Source organism: Zingiber officinale, chromosome 3A (genome assembly GCF_018446385.1).
Source record: "Zingiber officinale cultivar Zhangliang chromosome 3A, Zo_v1.1, whole genome shotgun sequence".
NCBI classification, from domain to species: Eukaryota; Viridiplantae; Streptophyta; class Magnoliopsida; order Zingiberales; family Zingiberaceae; genus Zingiber; species Zingiber officinale.
This window is the reverse complement of record NC_055990.1, coordinates 148061049-148087007: the sequence shown is the minus strand read 5'-3', so window position 1 is coordinate 148087007 and position 25959 is coordinate 148061049. Positions and strand designations below refer to the sequence as shown.

Genomic DNA, 25959 nt, shown 5'->3' with positions numbered 1-25959 from the left:
CCAGTGTAACATTTGCTCCACAAGAGTTAATTAAGGGCATAACCTAAAATTAGAGACAATAATTGATCGGATGAATAGTGTAATGCAGTTGTTGTGCCATTGAAATCAAACAAAGAACAGGGCATGTGAACACATTCAGTAGGCCATTGAGTATTACTTGGGATTGTTCTTCGATGGGGAAAGAGAGTTTTGACAGAAATTAATTGGTTTGCAGCTTCAGCATTGAAAAAAAAAAAGAGAAGAATTTTGGAACAATATTTGTATTGAAAGCTAACAAATGGAATTCTGTTCGCCATCAATTCCTTCTTTGAATTCAACAAACGCCGATTTCTACTGGCATTCGGAGCTACGGCTGGAAGAATGAAAATTTCTATCTATAAGGTTTCACAATGCTCAAAAGAATATTCACACAAGGAATCCTATCGACACAAGTTTGCCTTCTTCAGTGCCTCGCATTGCTTCTTAAGCTTTTATTGTTTGCTTGATCACAATGAATAGCTTCAGGAACGGGGGACGAAAGTGCCGACATAGCCGAGTCCGACGATGAAGAAGGCAGTTCCTTGGGCGAAGAGGTAGAGGTAGTAATGGTTGCTCCCGAAGGCCAGATCGTAGCAGCCACAGAAGTAGAGGTAAGCTCCAGTAAAGAGCTCCAAAAGATGCAACCTGAGTTCATTTTGAATGAACACAAAATTAGAAATTTTTTAGATGCTAATTTTCTTCTCCCCGCATCAGAGCACTTACTTTTCACCAATCCTGAGTCTGAATCTCCTTGCTGCTTTGCCACCATTTTTAGTCTTCATGATGTCGCCCAGCTTCTCCGTGACCACCCACTCATTCACTCTCCCTACTTCCAAGAGGCCGATGAAGGTCGCCTTTGTTCTGTGCAACGACATGACGTTCTCGAAAAGGATCCAGAAGACGAGCAAGTGAAGAGACCTGTGGAACCGTAATAGATATACAGTCAGTCATCATCCCCTGATTTCATCTGCGGCAGCGTCTTCAGGTTGAAGCTCAAGTTTCACCATGCACGTACCTCGGAGTCCCGACAGCATTGAGCATGGTGATGATGGAGGGCACGTAGACTAAACCCCACTTCGGCACTTGCACTTGAGGAACCAACACCGTCGCGGGGATGACGACGCAGTAGAATATGAAGGTGACGATGTGAGCGACGATTTTCCGAACGAAGAAGAAGCTGTATATCACATGAATCTTGGTCCAGAGGTTCACTTTCTGTAGACGGCCAAAAAGAAGCGAATCAGTTGTCTTCTCAGAGTTAGCAGATTCAATTAGTTTAGAGGGACCTTGTTCATGGCGATCTCCACCGCCATTTTCCTGAACAAGTTTGCTGGTCCGCATGACCATCTGTGCTGCTGATAGCGGTAGGCCTTGAGAGTGCTCGGGAGCTCGCTTTTAGCCTGCTCAATCAATAAGAACCATGAATCAGCACAATCATATTGCAATGGAGGATGAGACTGAGTAAGGATTGCCTCGAGATCTCCAAGGAATATGAATTTCCAGCCCCTGAGGCTTGCTCGAACAGCCAAATCCATGTCTTCGACCGTGGTCCGATCCTTCCATCCTCCCGCTTCGTTGAGAGCAGAAATCCTCCAGACACCAGCAGTCCCTGCGAATGCAGAGTGCAGTGAGTGCTCGTGGCCAATGGTTCTGTCTAACTCAAATTCGAGGCTGACCATTGAATCCGAAGAAGGCGCAGGTGGAGGATCCCACTTCCTGTTCCACCGTGAAATGGTAATCCAGGGACATCTCCTGCATCCTCGTCATCAAACATTCATCCGAGTTCACTGCAGTAAAATCAGTGCATTTCAATTCAAACCCACACGCCATGGTTTCTGTGGAGGTTAAGATTGGATTTCTAGAGTAGTATTGAGATAGCTAATATGAGAAAAAGGTTTCGGCACTAGATCAGGCAAACAGAGTAGAGTCAGTAATGAACGAAGCAGCATCAAACGGTAGGTAAATCCAACCAAAACGATGCGCCAGAAAGAATAAAAAGGCCCGGCGAAGAAGAAACGCCGACACTCCAAAGATTAATGGAGGAGTAGCGGCAAAGTCCTACTCAAGCTTTTCCAACCCATCGTTCTCTTCCAGCTCGATATGCTAAATCAGATGACTGAATGGAGTAGGAAAAAGTGGATACCGAATTTCCAGCGGGCTTGGACGAGGGCGATGTTGTGGTTGTGGAGGAGGAAGGGGACGGAGCGCATCAGGAAGTCGGGCTCCGGCTGGAAGTCGGCGTCGAAGATGGCCACGTAGTCGCATTGCTTCACGTAGCTGTGCTTCATGCCCTCCTTCAGCGCCCCTGCCTTGTACCCGTTCCTGTTCTCCCTGATCTCGTACTTTATGTTCACCCCTTTGCTCGCCCGCCGGTGGCACTCCTTCACCACCAACTCCTGCACGAGCATAATAATCCCTATCACTGTTACGCTCTTCTGACCTCGAGCAATCCATTCCATTTCGATACCTTGATCGCCGGATCCGTCGAGTCGTCCAGCACCTGAATTATGATGCGGTCCGACGGCCATGATAGCCCGCACGCAGCGGCGATCGATAGCTGGTACACCTGCCGAACAAAAACTAGATTTAAAAAAGTTCTTCCGGTTCATGTCATGCACGCACGTTTTGGACTGCGGAGGGGGTTTGAAATCGCAGACCTCTTTCTCGTTGTACATGGGGATTTGGACGAGCACCATCGGGTAGGCGGCATTGCCGGCCTCGGGGTCCTCGCCCATCGGCTCCCACTTGTAGTTGGTCTCGGGTCGCCGCCGGAACAGGCGGACCAGCACGATGACCACCGCCATGTACACCTTCTCGACGAACAGCATGAGCGACATGGCGAGGCAGATGAGGACGGCGAGCCTCAGCAGAGGCACCACCACCGGCGACTTGATGTGCTCCCACACGATCCCCATCTGCTGCGTGATGTCGTCCCTCGTCCCCTGGAACGCCTCGGGGAGAAGCGTCGTGGAAGAAAGCCTCTCCATTCTCTTTATCCCGACGACAGGTTAAAGAAAGCAGAGGAACAGAGCAGGTGCAAACAAAACAGAGGAAGCACAAAAAAATATACAGTCCAATCCAGGACCCCAAATTCCACGAACTGATCCGCAGGAGAAAAAAACTAGAAAGAGGAAATCGCGGTTTGCTCTGCCGATCGGAAAGAAAGAAAAGAGGAGAGGAGAGGAGAGGAAGCAGAGTCAAGGCAGGGGCGGGCTCAAAGAAGGGTCGACGGTGAGGCTTTTAAATAAGCTACAAGTAAAAGAGGGTATGAAAAACTGTAGATTTGTGGTTTTGTTGTCATGGTCTGAGAGACTCAAACCGTGGAACTGGAAGGAGTATATTTAATGAAATACGACCTACAGAGTATTAAAAAAAAAAAAGAAAGAAAAAATGCCGCGCTGAAGGAGGAGGAGAGAGAGCTCATGCGAGAGAATAATTTCAATTTAAAAAATGTGCCAAGGAAGAGAGAGAGAGAGACAGGGAGGCGCCACCGACAGCCCGCGCGCTAACACCAATCGTCAACAACAAGCTCCCTAGCGCGCCACCGTAATTCCAATGATTTTCAAAAACCATGCATGAGAAGCCCTTTCCTTTGCCGTTGGGGCTCGCTCTTAGCTTGTTGGTTCATGTTTCAAATCACACAAGCTAGCAGCATCACTCTTCTTTTAGGCATAATTAGTCGGTCAATTATCACTGCAAGCAAATCCACCATTCGCGATCGAAATTGCAATCGTTAAATGAACATAGCGGCTGATTAACAACTGAAAATTTCAAACGTAAATTTTTAAGTCGCCAATGTCATATAACAACATATTTAAACAGTTTCTCTTTGTTTCTTTCAATTTCTTTTCTTGCATTCTCCTCAAATTCTTTCTCATTAGCCCGCAGGATAATCGATATCCTATCCAACATCACCATCATTCGTAAACCACATCACAAAACATATCCACGATACATTAAAGACTCATTCACAAACAATGATCGATACATTAAAAATCATCCATGATACATTAAAAATCATCCAAGATACATCAACAAGTATACATTCTGTAGGAGCAATCGACATAGGTTTGATCGGATATGATTATGGTTTTAATGTGTGTGTTAAAGAGTTTAAGTTAGATTTTTATATTGGTTTGATATATGTGTTTGAGTCATGCAGGACTTGGTGAAACACACATGAGGAGTTCGGTGTGGCCAAGCTTGGGAAGCTCATCCTAGAGCTTGGGTCCTTGAGACGGTGAAGGATGATATGGAAGTTCCAGACGACTAGTGCACAGGAAATGAGTTATCTTGTGATTAACTCTTTCCACTCTATTTAAGGAAGCTTTGAGGGATGGAGGAGGTTACTGATTCTTGCTAGAATTCTTCTAAGTCATTCCCTCAAGCTTCCAAGCCAATTCTCTTCCTCCTAATCTAAGTTTTCATCTTGTAAAGAGGAAGAGAGGTTTGCTCTACCGAGAAAGAGAAAACATTAGCTGGAGATTGTCGGGGACTAATCCATCGACGGATTGAGAAATCGTCTACCTCAAGGATAAGCCGTAGAGTAGAAGCAAACAATCTTCGAACCATGTAACATCGATCTTGTTAGTGTTTGTTTTCTTTATTGCTTTCATTGTCTTAGTAATTGTATGTCCGCTACATACTAATCATCCTGTAGAAAGAAAGTTTGAATGGGGTCAACGTCTATTCAACCTCCCCTTCTAGCCGGCCACTGATCCTCAACACATTCAACATTTACAAACTCATTCATTTATCAACAATAAACACCTTACATGATAAAAAATAATTTCATCACAAAAACAAGCACATATAGTTCAAATCTAACGCATCTTATTTTACTAAAAAGCTAGTACATTCGTCATCATCTTATCTTACAGTAAGTAAAATATGATAGATTATTAAAAAAAAATAAGGGCAAAATTACTCATATATGAAAAAAATCATGCTCTTATATTAATTTAAAGTTAAAATAGATATACCCATGACAAAACTATTTATCAAAAAAATACACAAACTGATAAACATAAGTTTTACATGTTTTAAAAAATATACCTTGATGAGAATTTAAATATCCTTTGATGGTGATAGAATATACCATTATCTATATTATTTCTGAAAAGATGTAATATAATTAAAGATATATATAATATCAAAATTAATGGAACAATTTTGCACGTTTGTTGAATGATCAACAAAAAAGCTAAGCTGAAGGTCAACATACCTCAAAATGAGCTACTTATTAGTACCTTTTGGGTCTTGAGTTTCCTGTGAGTCAAAATCATGCAGCGTTAGAAAAACAGAAGGACTCATTAATGGAACGCGAATAAAGAATTGTTGCATATGTCGCTCTACTGTCATCTTGACCGGATCATCAATCCACTACTCTACCTTCGTGATCCGATCCTTCAATTTTTGATTTTCTTTTATTATGGCTTCTACTTGAGTAAATAAAGAACTTGGACGACCCCTAAGCTTAGGAACCATCATACGATTATATACTGTAAGTACCCCATGGTAGTTTTGATGTGAGCAATCAAGTTAAGTTAGGTCCTATTTGTATTTGATGTCTTGTGCTTAAGCGTGCAGGAACTTAGGAGCACAAGAATCACTTAGAAGGACAAGAAGTCGAGCGAAAGATGAAGATGACGAGAAGGATAGTACAGGAAGTGAGTTGATGAGCTCGATACATCCGAGGGACAAGAAGCTGCAGAAGAGTACACCGGTGGACGAAAAGAACGCGTGCAATGCTTCTGAGGGATGAGAAGCTAGAGCAGAAGTCTGCTCGAGGAGAAGGTTAGAGTTAGGTTCGGGTGAGCTCAACTCTGGATAACTAGAACACCACCCACGCGAAGAAGACCAACTAGAAGTTGATTTGCCTTGTGGAAGGCGCCTCTAACCAGCTTGAAGGCACCCTCAAAGCCTCATGGAAGGTGCCTTCAATACCCGTTAGCCGAAGATAAAGTTTTATCTTCGGCGGATAAAACTTAATCTATTGAAGGCGCCTTGGATCTACATGAAGGCGCCTCCAAGCCACGGATAGGTTTTTCCAAGGGCTATAAAAAACCCCCTGGAATTAGGAAATTAACAACAACTTTTGTATTCATTTCCTAGTATCATTTTGTGCTATCAAAGAGTGTAAGAGTCTTCTCTGCCTTCAAGGAAGGAGAATTTTAGTGAGCTTTCACCTATCTTGGATTAACAACTACCTAGATTATAACCAAGTAAAATATTGTAGTCTTCTTACTTATTTCCTTTTATGTTCTTCTTCTTTAATGTTATATTTTTTTAATTAATATTGCATCCTTGCTAATCAAAAGCAAGAGTTTTTTTTTTTGAACTTTGATAGCATGCTATTCGCCCCCTCTAACTGACCATACCTGAACCAACAAGTGGTATCAGAGTCCAACCGCTTTAGAAGGACTAACAGTCGACTGAAGCAAATAAGACGATAGTCGGACCGAGTATCTATCCATCGAAGTTCTAGGGGGAGTTCATCCTATGGAAAAAAATGAATGGAGATATTTTTTAAAACTGACTTTGAAGTTTTATTAATAATCAAATATGGTTTTGTAACTCCAAAAAATCAAAAAGATGAAGAAAAAGAAGAGTACCTTTAGACAAAGAAAGAGCAAGCAGACTTTGTGACGAATGGACAAGCCGAATTCTACCTACTAAGTGTGATGTCATCTCAAGAAATCAATAGGATTGGCTCTATAAATCAGCAAAAAAACATTGGGAAAAGTTCTTGGAGCTACACGAAGGAATGTTAGAAGTAAAACTCATGAGATGAGACCTACTCCAGAACCAACTGACAAACTTTCAGCTAAAAGAAGGAGAGTCAGTAGTGTAACTACACGCCAAACTGAAGGAACTGATTACTGGGCTCACGAATCTCGGAGAAAATGTAATAAACTGATATTCTCTAAGGTATGCATTGAATGTTTTTCCAAGGACACCTAAATGGTCCTCAATAATCGACTCCTATTATATTTTTAAAGATCTAGAGGTAAGTACATTAGAAAGTTTATTTTCCACTTTAAAACTTCACAAATCTATATGTGCATAATTAGATAAGGAGCCAAGTCAGACAATTGCCCTGAAGGCAAGAACAGACGATCTAAACTTCGAAGCATCCATCAACAAAGATGAGACAACCTTAATAGTAAAAATTTTTAGTAAATTTCTTAAAGCTAATAAATTTAATAAATCACAGGAAAAGAAGTATCTTCAAAATAAAAAAAAAAGTTCGATGCTACAACTGCCAAAATGAAGGGCACATCAAGGATGAATGCCCTAAACTGAAGAAAAAGGAGAAAGACAAGGGCAAAAGACTAACAAAATCAAAGCACAAGACCCTGAAGCCGATATGAGATGAATCATCGTCATTGGAATCAAAGTTAGAAGAATATGCCGAATTAGCCCGGATGGCAGACCACCAAAGGAAAACGATGAAAGTTTCTCAGAAATGAGTATCGAAGAAAGCAGCGATGAAGGGAGAGCGTCAAATCACGAGGTAAGTGAGGTACGTTTCCTACCTCCTGAACAATCTTTTAAATTTATTAAAATACTTTCTAAAAATATGCTTAAATTAGAAAATGAAAATGCTAAGCTTAAATTAAACTTTACAAATCCATGCTCTTTAGTAATATATGATAATTTTAAAATGAAAAATGAAAAACTAAAAGAACATATAGAGAAAATGGAAAATGAGAATATATGTTCAAATGTTTTTTCATGGTTTAGAAATTATGATAGAATAAACTAGTACATCAAAAATTATAAGGGACAAATAAAAAAAATTCCTACGGATTATGTACTACCAAAATTTCTAGTAAATCTTGTAGGTAGGAACCTATATTAAGTTCCAAAATTTTTTTAGATTAAATTCCTCATTTTTTTTATTTATTAGGGTAAACATTGTTTGACTTAGAAAAAGATTTTTTGAATAATCTTCAATTTGAATTTTCGGTTTAAAATGTTTAGACTAATAGAACAGTAGTATTTCTATAGAGGGAAGTTTTTTGATAAAAAATAAACTTTTTATGAATTATTTTCTAAAAAGTTAATTTTTAATAAAATTCAAGAGAATAGAAAACTATAAACTTTAATTTTTCTTCCATTAAATAATCCTTTTTTACACATCTAGGAAAATTATCAGAATTTTTAGAGTTGAAAATATATTTTTAAGATTTATTTTTAAAAATTAGATTACTCTACTAAAATAAATCATTTTTGCTAGATTAATTAATATCTTTCTGTGTAATATCTTTACTAATCTATCTTATTCTGTTTAAGTTTGAGAAAAAAAATTAGGATTTTTTAAAATTTAAAAGTAATTGTTAAATTATTTTTATCAAAATAGAATATTAATTAATAAAAATATGATATTTTAAAAAATTATTTCTTAAAAAAATTAACCTACCGGTAGTTTTTATAATGTACCCTTATAATTTTTTTTCAAAATTTTCTAACTATATATGTTATTTTTTCTAATTTTTTGAGATGATTAAAAGGGGAGACATAGATACAAGCTAACGAGGAGATAGGATAATTGAAAATTTATTCGTTATATTGCATTGTGTTTTAACCCTAACTTTTACTCAGGTTGATGCACATCAAAAATGGAGAGATCGTAAGTACCCCGTGGTAGTTTTGATGGTCAACCGAGTTAAGTCCTGTTTTTGTTTGATGTCTTGTGTATAAGTGTGCAGAAACTTAGGAGTACAAGAAGTCGAGCGGAAGATGCAGAACGAGAAGGATAATATGGGAAGAGAGTCGATTGACTTAGTACATTCGAGGGACGAGAAGCTGCGGAAGAGTACACTGACAAATGAGAAGGATACGCGAGGCGCTTCCGAGGGACGAGAAGCCGGAGTGGAAGTCTGCTCAAGGAGAAGATCAGAGTTGGGTTCGGGTGAGCTCAACTCCGGATAACTGAAGCATCACCCACATGAAGAAGATCAGCTGGAAGCTGATATGCCTTGTGGAAGGCGGCTCTAATGAGCTTGAAGGCACCCTTAAATCCTCATAGAAGGCACCTTCAACATGCTATGTAAGTCCCTTGGAAACCGACAAGAGGGGGTGAATTGTCTGAAATAAAAAAAAAAACCTTTTTCAAACTTTTATCGCTTAATTAACATAAACACTTGCATAAAAGAAACTAATTAAGAAATTAGAAAGAGAAAGAGGCATAGATCTTTTATTTGATTTGCAATCAGGTGATTACTAATCCAAGACATTGAAAATCCCACTAAAATTCTTCTTTAGACAGAGAAGCCTCTTACAATAGTCAAAGTTCACAATTACAAAGCTAAACTCAAGGTAAAAACATTTACAAGTGTTCTTCTTTGTATTTTCAGTGTTGTTTAGCTTCTAGGACCAGAGCTGTATTTATAGTCCTGATCAGGGCGCTTGGAAGGGTTCCAGACGCCTGGACGTGGATAGAATTTTATCCTGGTCGCACCGGATTATGACATCGTGTGTTTCAATAAGTTTTATGGTACAGGCTGAACCGGCTCGACCAGGGCCCTTGCCTAGGGCGCCCTGGGTCCAAGCGGTCCGAGCGCCTGGACCCAGTCCGGTACCCGGAGCATAGTCAACCTTTGGTTGACTTTTCCTCCTGGTCTTTCGCACCGAGTGATTTCGGCCATCCGGAATATGACTTACCCGAACCCATTTTCCGACCTTCTTAAGCAACCTTTTGTTTTGGCTTCTCGTCCCTCAGAAACGTCGTGCGCCTCCTTCTCGTTCACCCGCGTACTCTTCCGCTGCACCTTGTCTCTTGGACGCACCGAGCCCGTTGACTCTCTCCTGTACCTTCCTTTTCGCAAGCTGCGTCTTTCGCTAAACTTCATGTGCACTTGTTCCTGCACACTTAGACACAGGGCATCAAAACATAACAGGACCTAATTTGACTTGGTTTGATCACATCAAAACTACCACGGGATACTTACAATCTCTCCCTTTTTGATGTGAGCAACCCCCAAGTTAAGTTATGGTAAACCCAAAAACATATAGTAATAAAAATGGAAACTACATATTTTGCATATAAGAAAAATTGTGCAAAAATCAAAAAATATACTCTCCCCCTAGACTTAACCTCTAGTTCTCCCCCTTTGATCACATTAAAAATAGAGGTACACTTATGAAAGTAATTTGAAATGAATTTAAACAAAGTCTAAGGGATAAAATATGATGACTATTATAATTTATAAAACATTATTGAAAAAATAATTTTTGAGAATGTTTAATTGTTAAAAAATCCTGAGAATTTTTGCAGCACAGAAATATCCAAAAGCTGTGATAAAATTTTCAAGAAGTTGTGAAACTGATTTAAAGCATAAATAAATTCTTTTCTATATAAAGAATTGATTTTAAAAGTTACTTAAAAATATTTTCTAAGAAAAAAATCATGAGCAATTTTCTAATAGTGTAATAGAACAAGTAAAAACAAAAATGAATTCTCAATACCTATCTTTTGATAATTTTAAAAAAAGTTAGCATTTGAATAAATAATTTAGATAAAATTCAATTACAGTCACACAATTTTGAAAATTTTTCCATGGATAGCGAAGATTTAAAAATAAAATTTTCAATAGTAACTCTGAGATTTTTTTTAAAAAAAAAACTATTATTTTTAAATAAGAAATCATAGAAACATAATGCAACGATCAAAACATTTTGACAATTTTTCTTTAGATGAGTAATAAAATTCTCTTTCTTAGAAAAATTAAATTCTAATTAATTTCAAACAAAATCATGCAAAGATATTTATTTAAAAACATTAGACAAAAAAAACTTGAATTCAATTAAAATTAGAGCACGCAAAAAAAAAAAAAAGGCACGATTTTGGTACCCAATATAAATTCCATCCAACCGGATTAATCAAAAAAATTTTAGGGATATATTTTGATGAACACTTTCTAATCTGGCCCTTGTGATATCTAAGATGTCACTTAAGTCGTGAATTATTTCTAAAATTTGAAAAAATAAAAGTAGAACATGCAGAATTTTTCAAATTTTGTATTTGTTTCTTTAAATTTTCATTTTTTATTATTAGTTTGTCAAAATCTTCTAATCAACAAGTCGTTGCTAGAGTTCCTTTTAACTCATTATTTTCTTTTAAATAATTTTTTATTTTCTATTTATAATTTACAAGAATTTTTTGATAATATTTTTATAAATTTAAATAATTTATCAGGAGGTAGAGATCGTAGCTAACTTACCTTGTCGACCTCAGAATCTGATGCTTCCCCTACAGAGTTGCCTTTTTCTGATGTCCCCCCCCTTCAACGTTGCTTTCTTCTGAAAACTCTCCCCCTTCATCGATGCTCATTTGGGATGAACTTTCTGTTTCTTCAGGTAGGTATTTGGCTATAAGAGCTATCCCGACAATTTCCTCAGTCTCAGATTTTTTCGACGATGACTCGGTGTCCATCAAGAAGTTGGATTCGACTTCTTTTGATTTTTCATAGAGCTTCAAAAACTTTTCCTAAAGTTCTTTTGCACTCTTGTATTTGCCAATTTAATCGTGATCCTGAGCAGGCAGAATGCTCAGAAGGTGGAACTCAGCCTTACCATTTGCCATAAAATTGCTGCGCTGCTTCTCAGTCCATCGATGCTTCTCAAGTTCTTTCCCTTCTTCGCTTTTGGGCATATTAAAATCATACTTAATCGTTATTAAAATATTGAAATCAGTTTTAAAATATACCTCCATTCGATGTCTCCAAAACGTGAACTCCCCATCGAATACTGGTGGGTAGATGCTAGCTCCGATCATTCTTATACTTGGTCAGCGGTTAGTCCTTCTGAAGTGACCTTGCTCTGACACCAATTGTAGGTCCCTTGGAGGCCGACAAGAGGGAGTGAATTGTATGAAATAAAAAAAACATTTTTCAAACTTTTACAGCTTAATTAACATAAACACTTGCATAAAAGAAACTAATTAAGAAATTAGAAAGAGAAAGAGACACAAATCTTTTACTTGGTTTACAATCAGGTGATTACTAATCCAAGACATTGAAAATCCCACTAAAGTCTCTTTCAGGTGGAGAAGCCTCTTACAGCAGTCAAAGCTCACAATTACAAGGCTAAACTCAAGATAAAACATTTACAAGTGTTCTTCTCTATATTTTTCAGTGTTATTTAGCTTTTGGGATTAGGGCTGTATTTATAGCCCTGATCGAGGCACCTGGAAGGGTTCCAAGCACTTGGAAATGGATAGAATTTTATGCTCGTCGCATCGGATCGTGATAGTGCGTGTTTTGATAAGTTTTTTGGTCCTGGCGCCCGGACCAGGTCCAGGCGCCCAGACCAGGCTGAATTGGCTAAACCAGGGCAATTGCCTAGGGCGCCCTGGGATTGGGCGGTCCGGGCGCCTGAACCCAATCTGGCACCCGGAGCATAGTCAACCTTCGGTTGACTTTTCCTTTAGGTCTTTCGCTGTAGCTCTGCTCTGGGTGATTTTGACCATTCGGAATAGGCCTCACTCGAACTTATTTTCTGGCATTCTCGAGCAACCTTCCGCTTCGGCTTCTCGTCCCTCAGAAACGTCGCACGCCTCCTTCTCTTTAACTAGTGTACTCTTCCACAACACCTTGTCCCTCAGACGCATCCCGTCGACTCTTTCTTGTATCGTCCTTCTCGCTAGCTGTGTCTTTCGCTCGATTTTCTGTGCTTCTAAGTTCCTGCACATTTAGACACAGGACATCAAAATATAACAGGACTTAACTTAACTTAGTTTGATCACATCAAAACTACGACGAGATACTTGTATGTTGGAAGGCGCCTTCAATACCCATTAGTCGAAGATAAAATTTTATCTTCAATGAATAAAACTTAATCTATTGAAGGCGCCTTGGACCTACTTGAAGGCGCCTTCGAGCCACGGATAGGTTTTTTCAGGGGCTATAAAAAGACCCTTTAGAGCTAGAAAATTAACAATAATTTCTGTATTCATTTCCTAATATCTTTCTAAGCTATTAAAAAGTGTAAGAGACTTCTTTGTCTTCAACGAAAGAGAATTTTAATGAACTTTTACTATATTGGATTAATAACCACCTACATTGTAATTAAGTAAAACACTGTAGTCCTCTTACTTATTTCCTTTTATGTTGTTCTTCTTTAATGTTATATTTTCCTAATTAATTTTGTATCCTTGCTAAGTAAAAGCAAGATATTTTTTTTTAACTCTAATTGCAAACTATTCACCCCCTCTAGCTGGCTGTACTAGGACCAACATATACAACTTTTCCTTGGGAGCCAAGGCCGTAGAGGGAGTTTTTTTTTTCCTTCCATCGATAACCTCATAATAATTGTCATTTACAACATTGGTGGATAGAGTCTGTAACTCCACTCCCTCTATATCAAGTGGAGACACCTGTGTAACTTGATTTGTCATTTCATCATATGTAAAAAATTGTTATCTAATATACAATTAATAGAGTTAGTCATTTTTAAATGTGAACAATAGTAAAGTTTATATTCTTTCATCTATGAACTTTGATCGATTATCGATAAATGTATCATCCTTTTTTGGGTGTGTTTTTTGGTCCCATTTGCTAAAAAAAAGGCTCTCTATTACAATATCAGTTGTATTAATTTGAAAAAAATGTCATTTCTATCTACATGTACTTTCACGACATCCTCATTGTAGAAAGTTGTATTTCTATATTTGCAAGGATTACACAAATAATAACTCGACACCATTCATACGGTTTGGATGACGCTTAACAAAATTCACAAACTCTTCAACTATAGTAAAATATTTTTAAATGTTAAATCTATTTTTTAACCTATTGTACATCCAAACTTTATTTATATATATTATAACATAATAAGAATAAAATTTGCAACACTATTAAACATGTTAAACTAAATATATGGATATAGTTTAAATTAAGCTTAATTAAATCATTCAAACTTAATATTATCAGTAACACTTAAACATAAATTAAACATTAAATTTGAACCTCAAAAGAAGTACATTTGCACTAAAAGAGAAGATATTAAACAGGCTGAAGTAATTTGCACACAAAACATTATTAAGTCAACACTCACAAACATAGGGAATGTACAAATAACATACAATATTTTTGATAATTTTTACCCAAAAATTAGAAGTATGCATGCACACATGGTAATTAGGGATGCACAGTCGACCGACTAGGGTTGCACATGCGGATGGTTGCTGGTCAGGGCTGCATGCGCACCCAATCTCCCATAGCCGCATGACTACTCGGCCTAGCTTGTGGTCAAGGCCGGAGTTGAGCTTGCAGCCAGCCAAGGCCGAGAGGCTGGGGCCGAGCTTACGACCACTATTGCAAGCACAAGGCGTATTCGGCCCCTTGAGCACAGCACGAGGCCGGCCAGTGCAAGCAAAGCGTGAGGTTGGCCGATGCAAGCACAATGCAAAGCCGATCGGTTCAAACATAGCGTGAGTCCGGCAAGTGCAAGCACAGCATGAGGCTAGTCGGTGCGAGCACAGCACGAGGAAGACCGCCGTGAGCACATGGCACAATTGTGCTCGGGAGATTGGCCTCTCGAGCACAGAACGAGGACGATCTCACGAGCACAACACGAGGTCGCCCTCGCGAGCACAACATGAGGCCGACTTTGCGAGCTCACGTGACTAACCTCGTGATCTCACGCGATCGACCTTGTAAGCTCACGCAACCACGGTGAGAGCCTCATCGAGGTCAAAGGGGAGATGAGAGAGGGGAGTTTTACCTCTCACCGGAGAGGAGATTGTAAGTATTCTGGATTAGTTTTGATATGATCAACCAAGTCAAGTTAGGTCTTGTGTATTTGATCCTTATGTCTAAGTGTGCAGGAGCTTAGGAATACAAGAAGTCAAGCGAAAAATACAACTAGCGAGAAAGATGACATAGGAAGGGAGACAATGAGCTCGGTGCATCGGAGGGATGAGGTGTTGCGGAAGAGTACACCGGTGGATGAAAAGAACGCACATAGTGGTCCGAGGGACGAGAAACCGGGGAGGAAGTCTGCTCAAGGAGAAAGTCAAAAGCTGGGTTCGGGTGAGCCCAATTTTGAATGGCCGAAATCACCCAAGCGAAAGGAGCAGCAGAAGAAGAGAATGGAGACTTTGCTACTTGCCTAGACAAGGTCCAGGTGCCCGGACTCCAAGCTCCTAGACCCAGTTCATGCACCTTGCCCAGGTGACACAGCCAAGGCATCTTCAAATTATTGAAGGCACCCTAGCACCATTTTGGGAGGCACCCTCAAGCTGTTTGAGACACCTTCAGTAGTCGTTAAGCTACCGTTGCGAAGAAGATAAAACTTTATCCTCTTAGAGGCACCCTGGACCTCTTTAGAGGTGCCTTCGAGCGACAACTACTCTTTTCCAAAGGCTATAAAAAGGCTCCTGGAGATAGGAATTCAATAGAACTTGAATAACAACTTCTGTATTCATTTCCTACCTAATATCTGAGGTTTTCAAAGAGTATAAGAGACTTATCCGCTTTCAACGAATGAGATATTTTTAGTGGAACTTTACAACTGTCTTAGATTAACAACCATTTATGTTGTAACCAAGTAAAAATCCTAGCATTCTTATAATTTTTATAAATTATTATTTCTTTTATGTTAATTGTTTTTTAATTAAATTGTGCATCTTGCTAAGTCAAAGCTATATTGATTTAGGGACTGAATTATATTTCCATTGCAAAATTAGCGACGGAATTATATCGCTAATTAGCTATGAAATATAATTCCTTCGTTGATTTAGTGATGGAAATATAATTTTGTCACTAATCAAATAGATTTTCTATGTTTTTTTATTAATAACATCCGATATTACGACGGAATATTAATTCAGTTGTTTAATTAGTGATCAAAATAATATTCTGTCGCTAATATAGTGATGGATATTTAATTCTGTCACAAAATAGTGAGAGATATTTAATTCCATTTCTAATTAACAACGATTTTAATGTTTCATCGCTAATTAGGTCGCTAATGGCGGATTTATTTTGTAGTGTATGACTTTCCTTGCAAAGTTAAGGTGCGATCCAATGCAACTAATCTCGGGCGAAAATACTTGACCGAGAGAGACCAAGTAAATTGCGAAGAGTTTTACTTTTTAATATCTTAATATCATACTTAGAAAGTCTAAGGCGAGACTTGCTTATGAACATAATAAGAAAACTACCATGTGCATCTCTCATTGTTTGAAAGAGAGCTGCATTATATAATGCTTAGTTAAATGGTCGTTTATGTCGTCTAAGCAAGCAACTAAACGTGTACCATATCTAAAAAAAGTCATTAAAGCCTAAAATATAAAATTTTCCTTACTAATAGGTATACTTGAGTAATGAGATCGTTGAAAAAGAATGATACTTAGATAGTGAATGCTAATAACATATGACGGATGATGCTAGTGAGTCATTTAAAATATAAAGGCAAAGGTTTTAGGTCATTTTGAAATGATTTACACGATGTCAACCCATAGGATAGTGTGAGATATCTCGTGCTCATTAATATGATCCTAGAAATTCTCTAACTTATACAATGTTAGATATCTTTCATTGGGCAAGAACTAGATCCTCTTTTAATAAAACAGATAATCATATCGCATTAATTTCATAACTTGATTCCAAAAGCTTTGATAAGCCTGGAAAGATTTAGCTTGATTCTTTTTTTTTTTATTTAAGGTGTATAGACAGTTCCCGACCTGATTAATCCTAAGCGGTCCTCCCCTTGTTTGCCCACCACATATGGAAATGCTCGCAGTAGTGTGTTGACTGCCAACCTCCATAGTTCGTCCATCATTGAAGCTAAGGGTTGCCCAAGCCGCAAACCGATTACCTAAATCGTGGATCCCTCAACACCGTTTTTCCCTCCATATTAGTGTCCACGCATGAGAATTGAACCGCAATATAATTAATACATGAGGATTTTGCTCCATTTGAATGTGTTGGTGTGGGGAGCACCAGACGATTGAATCTGTATTTTAATAATAGTAAAGGGGTTCAAAGTTAAGTTATTTTGTTGTTCTAACAAGTTAAATTAAGTATGCAGGAAAGTCCTAAGTGATCTTAGGCAAAGAAAAGTCCTTGTTGAAGCTAGACATGTGGAAAGTCCTACTTGATATTAGACAACGAAGTCCTGGTCCGAGAAATTGGGCAGAGTCTTGGTGGGTCGAGGATGTTGGATAAAATCCTAGAGTTAAGAATACTAGGTGAAAATCATGGGGGTTGTGGACACTAGGTGAAAGACTGGACAAGTCGAGGATGGGCGTCCAGCATGAAGACCTGATGTCTTGGACGTTGAGCAAAAGTCTAGACTATCTGGAGGACTACTTATTATTCTAACTATTATTCTTTATATAATTGCTTACCTATTATTCTAACTCTATTTTGCAGGAAGACTAACATTTTGTAGGTTAGGATTTTTACTTTTTCGGCCGACCGAACGTCCAGATCGGTCAATCGAACCCCCAAGTAAAAAGATCAGATTTCAGCTCATGATGAAGTTTTGACCGAGGGATCAGTTGACTGAACAGGGAGGTTCAGTTAACAGAACGGTGGATAAACAACAAATTGATTGGACCAGATAAGCCAACGAATATAGCGAGATTAGTCGATCGAACGGTGGGATCAGTTGACCGAACGACGATCTCATCAAAGAAACAACATCTGACAGAAAGTCGGGCCGATATAGAAGGATCAGTCGGCCGATCAAGTGGATCGATCAACCGATAAAAGTCAAGTCACCAATAGTGATCCCGAGATCAGTGAATCAGATCACGTTCAACTTGAGTATAAAAGGAGGCCTTGACCAGCACTTCGAAACAGTCATTCAGAACGATCTTCTCTTGTATGCGCTACTCAAAAGATAATTCTACAATATTGTAACACTACTTCGACGATGACTACACAAAAGATCCAACTTTTTAAGTCGTTGGTAAACGTTGTTTTCTTGCAATACTTGAACTTATCATTTCTATACTTTATCTGTAAAGATTTTTTGAAACTATAGTGACTACCCAATGAAAGTACTCTCATGTGCGGATCTTGGAGTAGGAGTCGTTATTGGCTCCGAACTAAGTAAAATTATTTATGTTTGTGATTGTATTTTATTTTTATTTTCGTTGTGCATTTTGGATTTTGTGAAAAAAAAATAGCCACGATCCTACATAATGCAATCAAATTTGAGAATTAGTTCCAAAATTTGACAACTACCAAGTTATTTTTACCCATTGAGTTTGAAAAAACAAATTAGATGAACAAAAATGAGATACAAAAAAGTTAAATCAGTGATGCAAAATTTCAATCAAATTGAAAGTTTAGAGTATGACTAGAAGTAGATATCTGTAGAACATCTCAAATTACTCATTTTCTTTTATTGTCGACAGCATATTAAGTTTTAAATTATAAACAATAAATGTAATTTGTTTTTATTAATGGACTAGTCTAAGTCAACAAAGCTTTGTATGAATTTATACAAGCTCCTAAAAATTGGAAACTCATTTAATTTCATGTGGTTTTTTGTAGGATGGTAGAGTCTGAATTAATTCGATACTGCAAAATATTTAGGATTTCATAGCGGGATCTTCATATATTTCATCATGATCTATGGAGCTTGTCCCATCCATGATTTTCGATTGAGGAACATATATAGGTGACTTTACAATGAACGTATTTTTAAATTAGTTACCATGCTTATCTAAATTAAAGATTAAAGAGAAGTTGTATGTGATCATAAAATACTTTTAAAATTTAAAAAGCAAATTCTACAAAATGATAGTTAGGTCTACTATATTATATGGAGTGAATGTTGTGCTATGATTCAAATATATGAGCAAAAGATGAGAGTCACAGAGATAAGAATGTAAAGGTGGAAGTTGTTAGACAATCTTCCACATTGAATATTGCTTGCCAAAGATTACAGGAAGAGCTTTTGAATTGAAATAAACTCAAAGTTCAACTTCAGACCTACTGTGATGATCTAAGCTGATAATCTTAGACTGTCAAACATGAAGGAAGAGCTGTTTGGAAAACTGGGCTACTTAGAAGACTTGGTTGAACTGAGCTGGTCCGAGGCCGAGCTAAGCTATCCGAGTCCGTGCTGAGCTGAGGTCGAGTCGAGCTACCCAAGTCCTAGCTGAGCTGCCTTGAGTGCCAATTGAGCTGAGGCTGAGTTAAGGTCGAGATGAGATGCTCGAGGTTGAGTCGGTAGAGTGCTCTTGAGTGAAGCCGAGTCGCCGAGTCTGAGTCAGTCGAGTGGTATCGAGTGGACGCCGAGTGCTCCCGAGCCCAAGTGGGAAGTCGAGTCCGAGTTGGAGAGCGATGCTGAGTAGCATAGTTGCCAAGCTGCCAAGTCACCTGAGACCGAGTTTGAGTCACTCGAGTGTTGAGTTGGTTGAGCTGTTGAATGCTCCTATTGAGTCTAAGTACATATGAGTCAAACGAGCCAAGTACTCTTGCTAAGTTCGAGTTAGCAGTGTATGCCGAGTTCGAGTGGCGGAGGCCGAGTTGCCTAGTGTTGAGGTTGAGTTGGAAGAAAGAGTTGTCGAGACCTACGTGATGTAGTTTTCTAATAATAGATTTGTCCTCCTCTGTTTGTACTCCAAGGTTATGATAGACGTTCATTTTTCGAGATACAATGACAGAACTACGTATACAACCAAATACTGGTTATTAGTGGTGAACTGAGAGAGTAACCGAATGCTATTACGGGTAGTGCTATCTTGCCTTAAAACTTCGATGTAAGACTAAAGTCTCATTCACAATGGAGTCTTTTTCCTCTCTACCTCTTTTCTATTCACTTATATCTGACAGTGGTGTGGACATACAATGATGAACATGATAAGAAATGAAAACATTAGAGAAAAAGTCGAGATTGTATCTATTGAGGGGAAACTCTGTACTTAGACGACTAATAAATGTTCCAGTTAGATGATGTAAAACTATGATAAATATACACATCAAACGAGTAAGAGAAAGACCAAAGAAGATATGATTAATAATAATAAAATAAGATAAAATTTATTTAAATATAAATTACAATATAATAGAGGACAGAATCTAATGGTATAAAAAAATCTATATAGTCGATTCTATCTAATGAGATAAGATTTGATGATTATTGTCGTTGGTACTGCTTATCTAAATAAACAATTTTTCTTAATCTACTAGGACAATGTCATAGAAGTAAAAAAAAAATCATTTTAATATATATAAATTAGGTTATTACACTCATTTCATAAATATTAAATTTGTAAGAAGATTTATTAGTTAAATCAGGTTACTACATCTTATAGACTAGTCATCCTTCAGATAGTTATAAACCAATCTAATCCAACCTCACCAATCTTTTCAGGCAAAGATTGGCTTCAACTTTATCTATTTTAAATGAAAACTAATTAAAATTAATTATTAATTACTAGTAACTTATAATTAAGGAAAAAAAAATCCAGCATAAGAATCATGAGCCCTTAATATAATATAGCATCCCAGCAATAATGATAATAATATTGCACACTTTGATTGAACAATATAATTAACAACCATATAGTATACGCTAAATAACCAGGACTGGAGCAAATACAAATTGATATATAATAATGATGGTGGCTAGTAAAAGAAAATATAAAATTCCTAGATTTAAATTAATAAACTGTCTCATGAAAATCACTATCCCATGTGCTATAAACTAATACATAATTCTCTGTAAGTAACAGCATGGCGGATGGCATTTCTAGTTGTTGTCTGAACGAAGAAAGACATTTTTTTTATTTCGGCAAAAGGATGCCTTACATTTTACAAACAAGGACACCAATTTTTCCAAAAAAAAAAAATCAAAAAATAAAAAATAAAAAAGTCTCCTACTAATGATTTTATCCAAAAAATAGATCTCTTATTTTAATGATGTTGTAGCGGCTATCGAGTAACTATTTCAAATCATAATAACTACTGAACTGTTACACATTATAATTAGATTATAAATCCTAAAACTTTGAACTCTCTATTCTAAATTTTGAATACTATTATGTTAAAATATTTTCTATCAACTTAATCAAAATTATTTAAACTTTATCAAAATTATTTTAAATTAATTAAAATTATTTTAAAATAATTATAGAGACTACAATATATTTAAGATGAGTCTATGGTTCAATTTGATGAAGTGTGAAATAGATGATTTTTCACTTTGTAACAACTATCAAATAGTTGATACACGTTATAGCTGTTATTGGTCAATTTTTTGTATTACTTTGATCAAAATTATTTAAACTTCATTAAAATTATAACTTCTGTAATAGCATTGAAAATTATAAAAAAAAAAACAAGATTGTACATTGAGATAAAAGTTATTTTGAGAATAAAATATCTAATAGGACGCCTTTTGATTTTATTATTAGTATTAGTTAATATTCTCCCACCCTCGAAGACAAGAAGCTAAGAATCCACAATTTTAATATATACGATGCATTCTATCAAGTTAAGTTAATTTCCAATATTAGGGCATGCGTCTAATTCCTCAAAGCACTGTTGATCTTGTAAGCAAGCAAATGAAAAGCAATCATTGGCCAGAAAGACAAAACAAGAGCTAGCCGAATCGGCATGCAGGCGCACAGCGTTCAGCAATGTATCTGTCACAGTCGACTACATCCTTAACAACCTCATAATTAAGCTCATTGTCAGCTAAATTAAGAAATCTCCATGCCGACAAGTTTTTTCTTTGTTGTTGTTGCTGAATGGCTCTCTCATGTGATAAGTGGACAAGTAGAGTGCTCTTCTTTCTTCCTTCTTGCTTTCTTTCTTCCTTCCTTCCTTTCCTCCTTTCTTTCTTTTTTATTGCAGAAAATGATAAAGAATGAGATGTAGGTACGTAGATGGATGGAGAATCATATAGCAGCAGTCTCATATATTGTTGCGATGTCAATTCAGTGGTTATGCCATCCATTTCCTGCGAGAAGCAGAGCATTATTGAGTAGGTTTCGTGTTTCTGGTGGTGTATCGCTGTAGGCAGTCTCCAGGGCCGGCGACGATCGATCGATCGATCGATGGATGTGCATGGAGTCGTTTAATTCTGACCATTTGTGTGTAATTACGAATCTAATCTTTGATTAAGCTTTTTATTTCATAACGCAAAAGACAATTAGAGAAGAGATTCCTTGCGTTCATAAGAAAAAATATATTTTATCGATATCGAGTTTTCCAGGCTGGCATTTGCTGGCAATCCCTAAAGTCCTTTGATTTGATTTGACTTCAATGGTCAAGGCTAAATGAATTAAACTACCGTGAGCAAATTTGACATAAAAAAAATAAGAAAACTTGTGATACCAAATTCACTGACAACCAAACCGTTTAAAAATATAAACATTCAAACAATAAATAAATTTGAGAATTTAATAATATTTAAATGAATCGAACTCAAAATACAACTGACATAATACAAAATTTGACTTGGCTTATCGTGTTTATAACTCTACTATGTTATTCGGTTTGAATTGATTATGGATACCTGTTTATAGGGACGGAGCTACCCTTGGGTTAGGGTGGATTCTAGCTCCACCAGTTCCTTGAGTTTTCCGGTAAATCTGCTATTTCTTGAGTTTCCTAGGTAGCCAATCAAATCTTAGATAGTTTTAAATCTTGGTTACGCCCTGCCTGTTTGTATGTCAATTGGATTTAAATAGTTGCCTTAGCATCCCACAGGGTTCTTAACATTGTTCAGAATGTGCAATAAAAATGTGGAGAAATTATGAAATAGAGCAAGTAGCATCCCACAGGGTTCTTAACATTGTTCAGAATGTGAGCAATAAAAATGTGGAGAAATTATGAAATAGAGCAAGCTTCTCCTGCTGAAGGGAGGCTGGTTAATTGGGCCATGACCTAATTAAAAGGCTTCTGGTATCTTGTACCTGGGCTTTGAAGGTCGATTGGGCTAGTAAATCTTTCAATTTATCCGACTGATGAACCGAGGAACGTCCGCCTAAGGACGAGTTAAGCCCAGATTTAGACATCTGGATTAAAAAAAAAATACAAATATAATATTACTTTTACAACCATATCGATTATAGAAGAACAACAATACTTTGACCTTAACTAAAGAATGATATACTTAGATGCACATTATAGCCTTATTGCCATCACACTGATGATAAGACACTCACGCAACTCACACCGTTCAAGATTCCAATATCAAATAATACAAATATTAAGAAGGTCTGTTTCTAAATACGTATAAATTGTCTTTAGAATTTACTTAGTAGAGCTCGGTGACGGATTGGTCCATCCAATATTCATTATGAGGCTCGATGTAGGTCGGAGCCCAGCAGAATCATCAATCTGGATGGATCTATCGAGTTAATATATTTCACTAAATAATTTATATGAATTGAGTTGAAATTTTATTAACTATGGGCGTATGATAGAATGATAGTCTGGACAAAGAGGAGATGCTTGTCCTGTCCTCTTGCGTTTGTGTAATTCACCCTCTTGGGTTTGTGGAAAAGAAGCTAGTTCTAATCTGACCCAATCTAATTCAGCTTGTAAAAAATTTACCTTAGCTTTCTGCTGGTCCAAGTCTTGTTGTTACCCCAATATCAATAAACCGTCTACATGAACTTTCTTGATCAAATCGGTTATTTCTTAAGCATGTCGAGCTCTCAAATCATCTAATTCTTCAGTCTTTTATTTTAAATCCAAATAAACTTTACTCCTCAAAGCCACTTCAGACCAAACTTGAGACTAAGCTGCTAGTAGACGTACTTCTAGCTCTCTTTGGTGTTAGTGATGGAAATCTAAGGCTTGCATAGCCTCCACCAAAGACTTCTCTTTCTCGGACAATAGTTGATCCCAAGGAGAAAGATTTGAAGCTATAACTCTCAATAATATCTCTTGAAGAAAGTGAAGTAAGAAAGAGTAAAGGTTGGTGTTGCAGAAATTAGGAGCACACCTCTATTTAACTTGGTCACAAAATATATGATGAGGGTGTCATGAGATCACTATAGTAGATATGAAATGTTCAGAAAAATTAATATTTATCAAAAGGACAGTAGTAGACTTAGGTCTAGTCAGTCGGCTATACCTCCTTCGACTAGACTTGAAGGGGAGGCTAGTGATAAGAGTTATGATAGGTCGGCCTGGTGAATGAATGAGGGGTTAAGGTCGAGAAAGATAGGAAAGGTATATAGTTGGTCGAGTGAAGGCCGAGCGAGCATCCATATGCTCATATACGCTCGGCTGAGCAAAGCCCAACCGAGAGTAAAGGTACTTAACCTTATATGATCCCTAGGGCATTACCGGTCGGTCGAAGATCGAGCGAGCAACCACGTGTTTATGTATGCTCGGGTGGGCTTTAAGCCCACCCGAGCGTAAAAGCACTTAGCCTTATGTATGACTTCTAGTGCATTATCGGTCGACCGAAGGTCGAGCAAGCACCCACGTGCTTACGTATGCTCGGTCGAGCAAAGTCTGCCCGAGCATAAAGACACTTAACCTTATGTATGACTTCTAGTACATTACTGGTCGACCGAAGGCCGAACAAACGCCCACGTGCTTATGTATGCTCGGCCAAGCAAAGCCCGCCTGACCATAAAGGCACTTAGCCTTATGTATGACTTCTAGTGCATTACCGGCCGATCGAAGGTTGAACAAGCACCCACGTGCTTATGTTTACTGGTCGACTGAAGGCCGAGCGAGCACCCACGTGCTTATGTATGCTCGACGAGCAAAACCCGCCCGAGCGTAAAGACACTTAGCCTTATGTATGACTTCTAGTGTATTACCGACCGACCGAAGGCTGAGCAAACACCCACATGCTTAGGTATGCTCGGCCAGGCAAAGCCTGTCTGAGCGTAAAGGCACTTAGCATTATGTATGACTTCTAGTATATTACCGGCCGACCGAAGGCCGAGCGAGCACCCACATGCTTCAGTATGCTCGACCGGGCAAAGCCCGCCCGAGCATAAAGGTACTTAGCCTTATGTATTACTTCTAGTACATTACTGGTCGACCGGAGGCCGAGAAAGCACTCATGTGCTCATATACGATCGGCCGGGCAAATCCCGCCCAAGCATAAAGGCACTTATCCTTGTGCATAGTTTCAAACATATTACCGGCCGATCGAAAATCGAATGAGCACCCACGTGCTCATATATGCTCGGTCGGGCATAGCCTATCTGAGCATAAAGACACTTAGTTTTATATATGGTTCTTAACAGCAGGTATCGATGAGGTCATATATGCGGCCGGCCCTAACGACCGACTGAGACATGACCAACAAGAGATATTCTTAACATATGCGGTCGGCTTGAATGACTGGCCGAGACACACCTAACAGATGGTGTTCTTATTATATATGTGACCAGTTTAAAGGACCAACTGAAAATATAACAATCTAGTAGATTTAGTGGGAAATATCTTCTAGAAGTTTCTTCAGTTATAATGACGTGTCCATATCACAAATATAAGTCACAAATAACAAAAGAGATACATCTGGGGTACAAAAAAGATTCCTTAAAGGATTATTGCACGAGGTATAGAAGATGACTTCATCTCCTAACAAACTCCAACGAACCGGGGACTACTTCACGACTATAGAGGTTATATGAGGTAATATAAAAAGAGGGATCCTCTCTGTTGGCAAGGTGCGTAAGTTTTAGCATCTAAACTCTGTTTCACTTCAATTACTGTTCTTCTTCCTTTCTTCCACTTTTGAGAGAGAAACTGACTTGAGCGTCGAAGAGCTTAGCCAGGGATCTCCACCCCGATCTTAGGTCAGTAACGCTTTGTTGGTTTGTCTCGCTGTGCATAGAGTCGCGGAGGGCTTCTTCCAGATCTCTAGGAGGCTATCTTCAGCGAGGAGCATCGTTCACCGGAGCCAACACACGTCTTTGTAGATTTCAGACAGGATCACCAACTATTTGATATAGGAAACATTAACATTATTCTGTGTCCGATAAATACA

The 25959-nt window shown here is 38.0% G+C and overlaps 1 protein-coding gene across 2 annotated transcripts; it reads right to left on the bottom strand.

The window, feature by feature from the left end:
* Positions 1-277: 277 nt before the first annotated feature.
* On the bottom strand, positions 278-3337 carry LOC122052734 (glucomannan 4-beta-mannosyltransferase 9-like). Of its 2 annotated transcripts, XM_042614413.1 has the most exons (9): positions 2676-3335; positions 2486-2584; positions 2162-2414; positions 1695-1805; positions 1491-1627; positions 1305-1418; positions 1034-1233; positions 742-936; positions 279-663 (listed from the first exon to the last, which is right to left on the bottom strand). In XM_042614413.1, the coding sequence occupies exons 1-9, from the start codon at positions 3003-3005 to the stop codon at positions 501-503; spliced, it is 1602 nt and encodes a 533-aa protein (XP_042470347.1). In that variant the 5' UTR covers positions 3006-3335; the 3' UTR covers positions 279-500. The 2 variants fall into 2 exon arrangements, with proteins under 2 accessions (XP_042470345.1, XP_042470347.1); XM_042614411.1 differs by having other exon boundaries at positions 278-663; positions 1305-1627; positions 2676-3337.
* Between the last annotated feature and the right edge of the window lie 22622 nt (positions 3338-25959).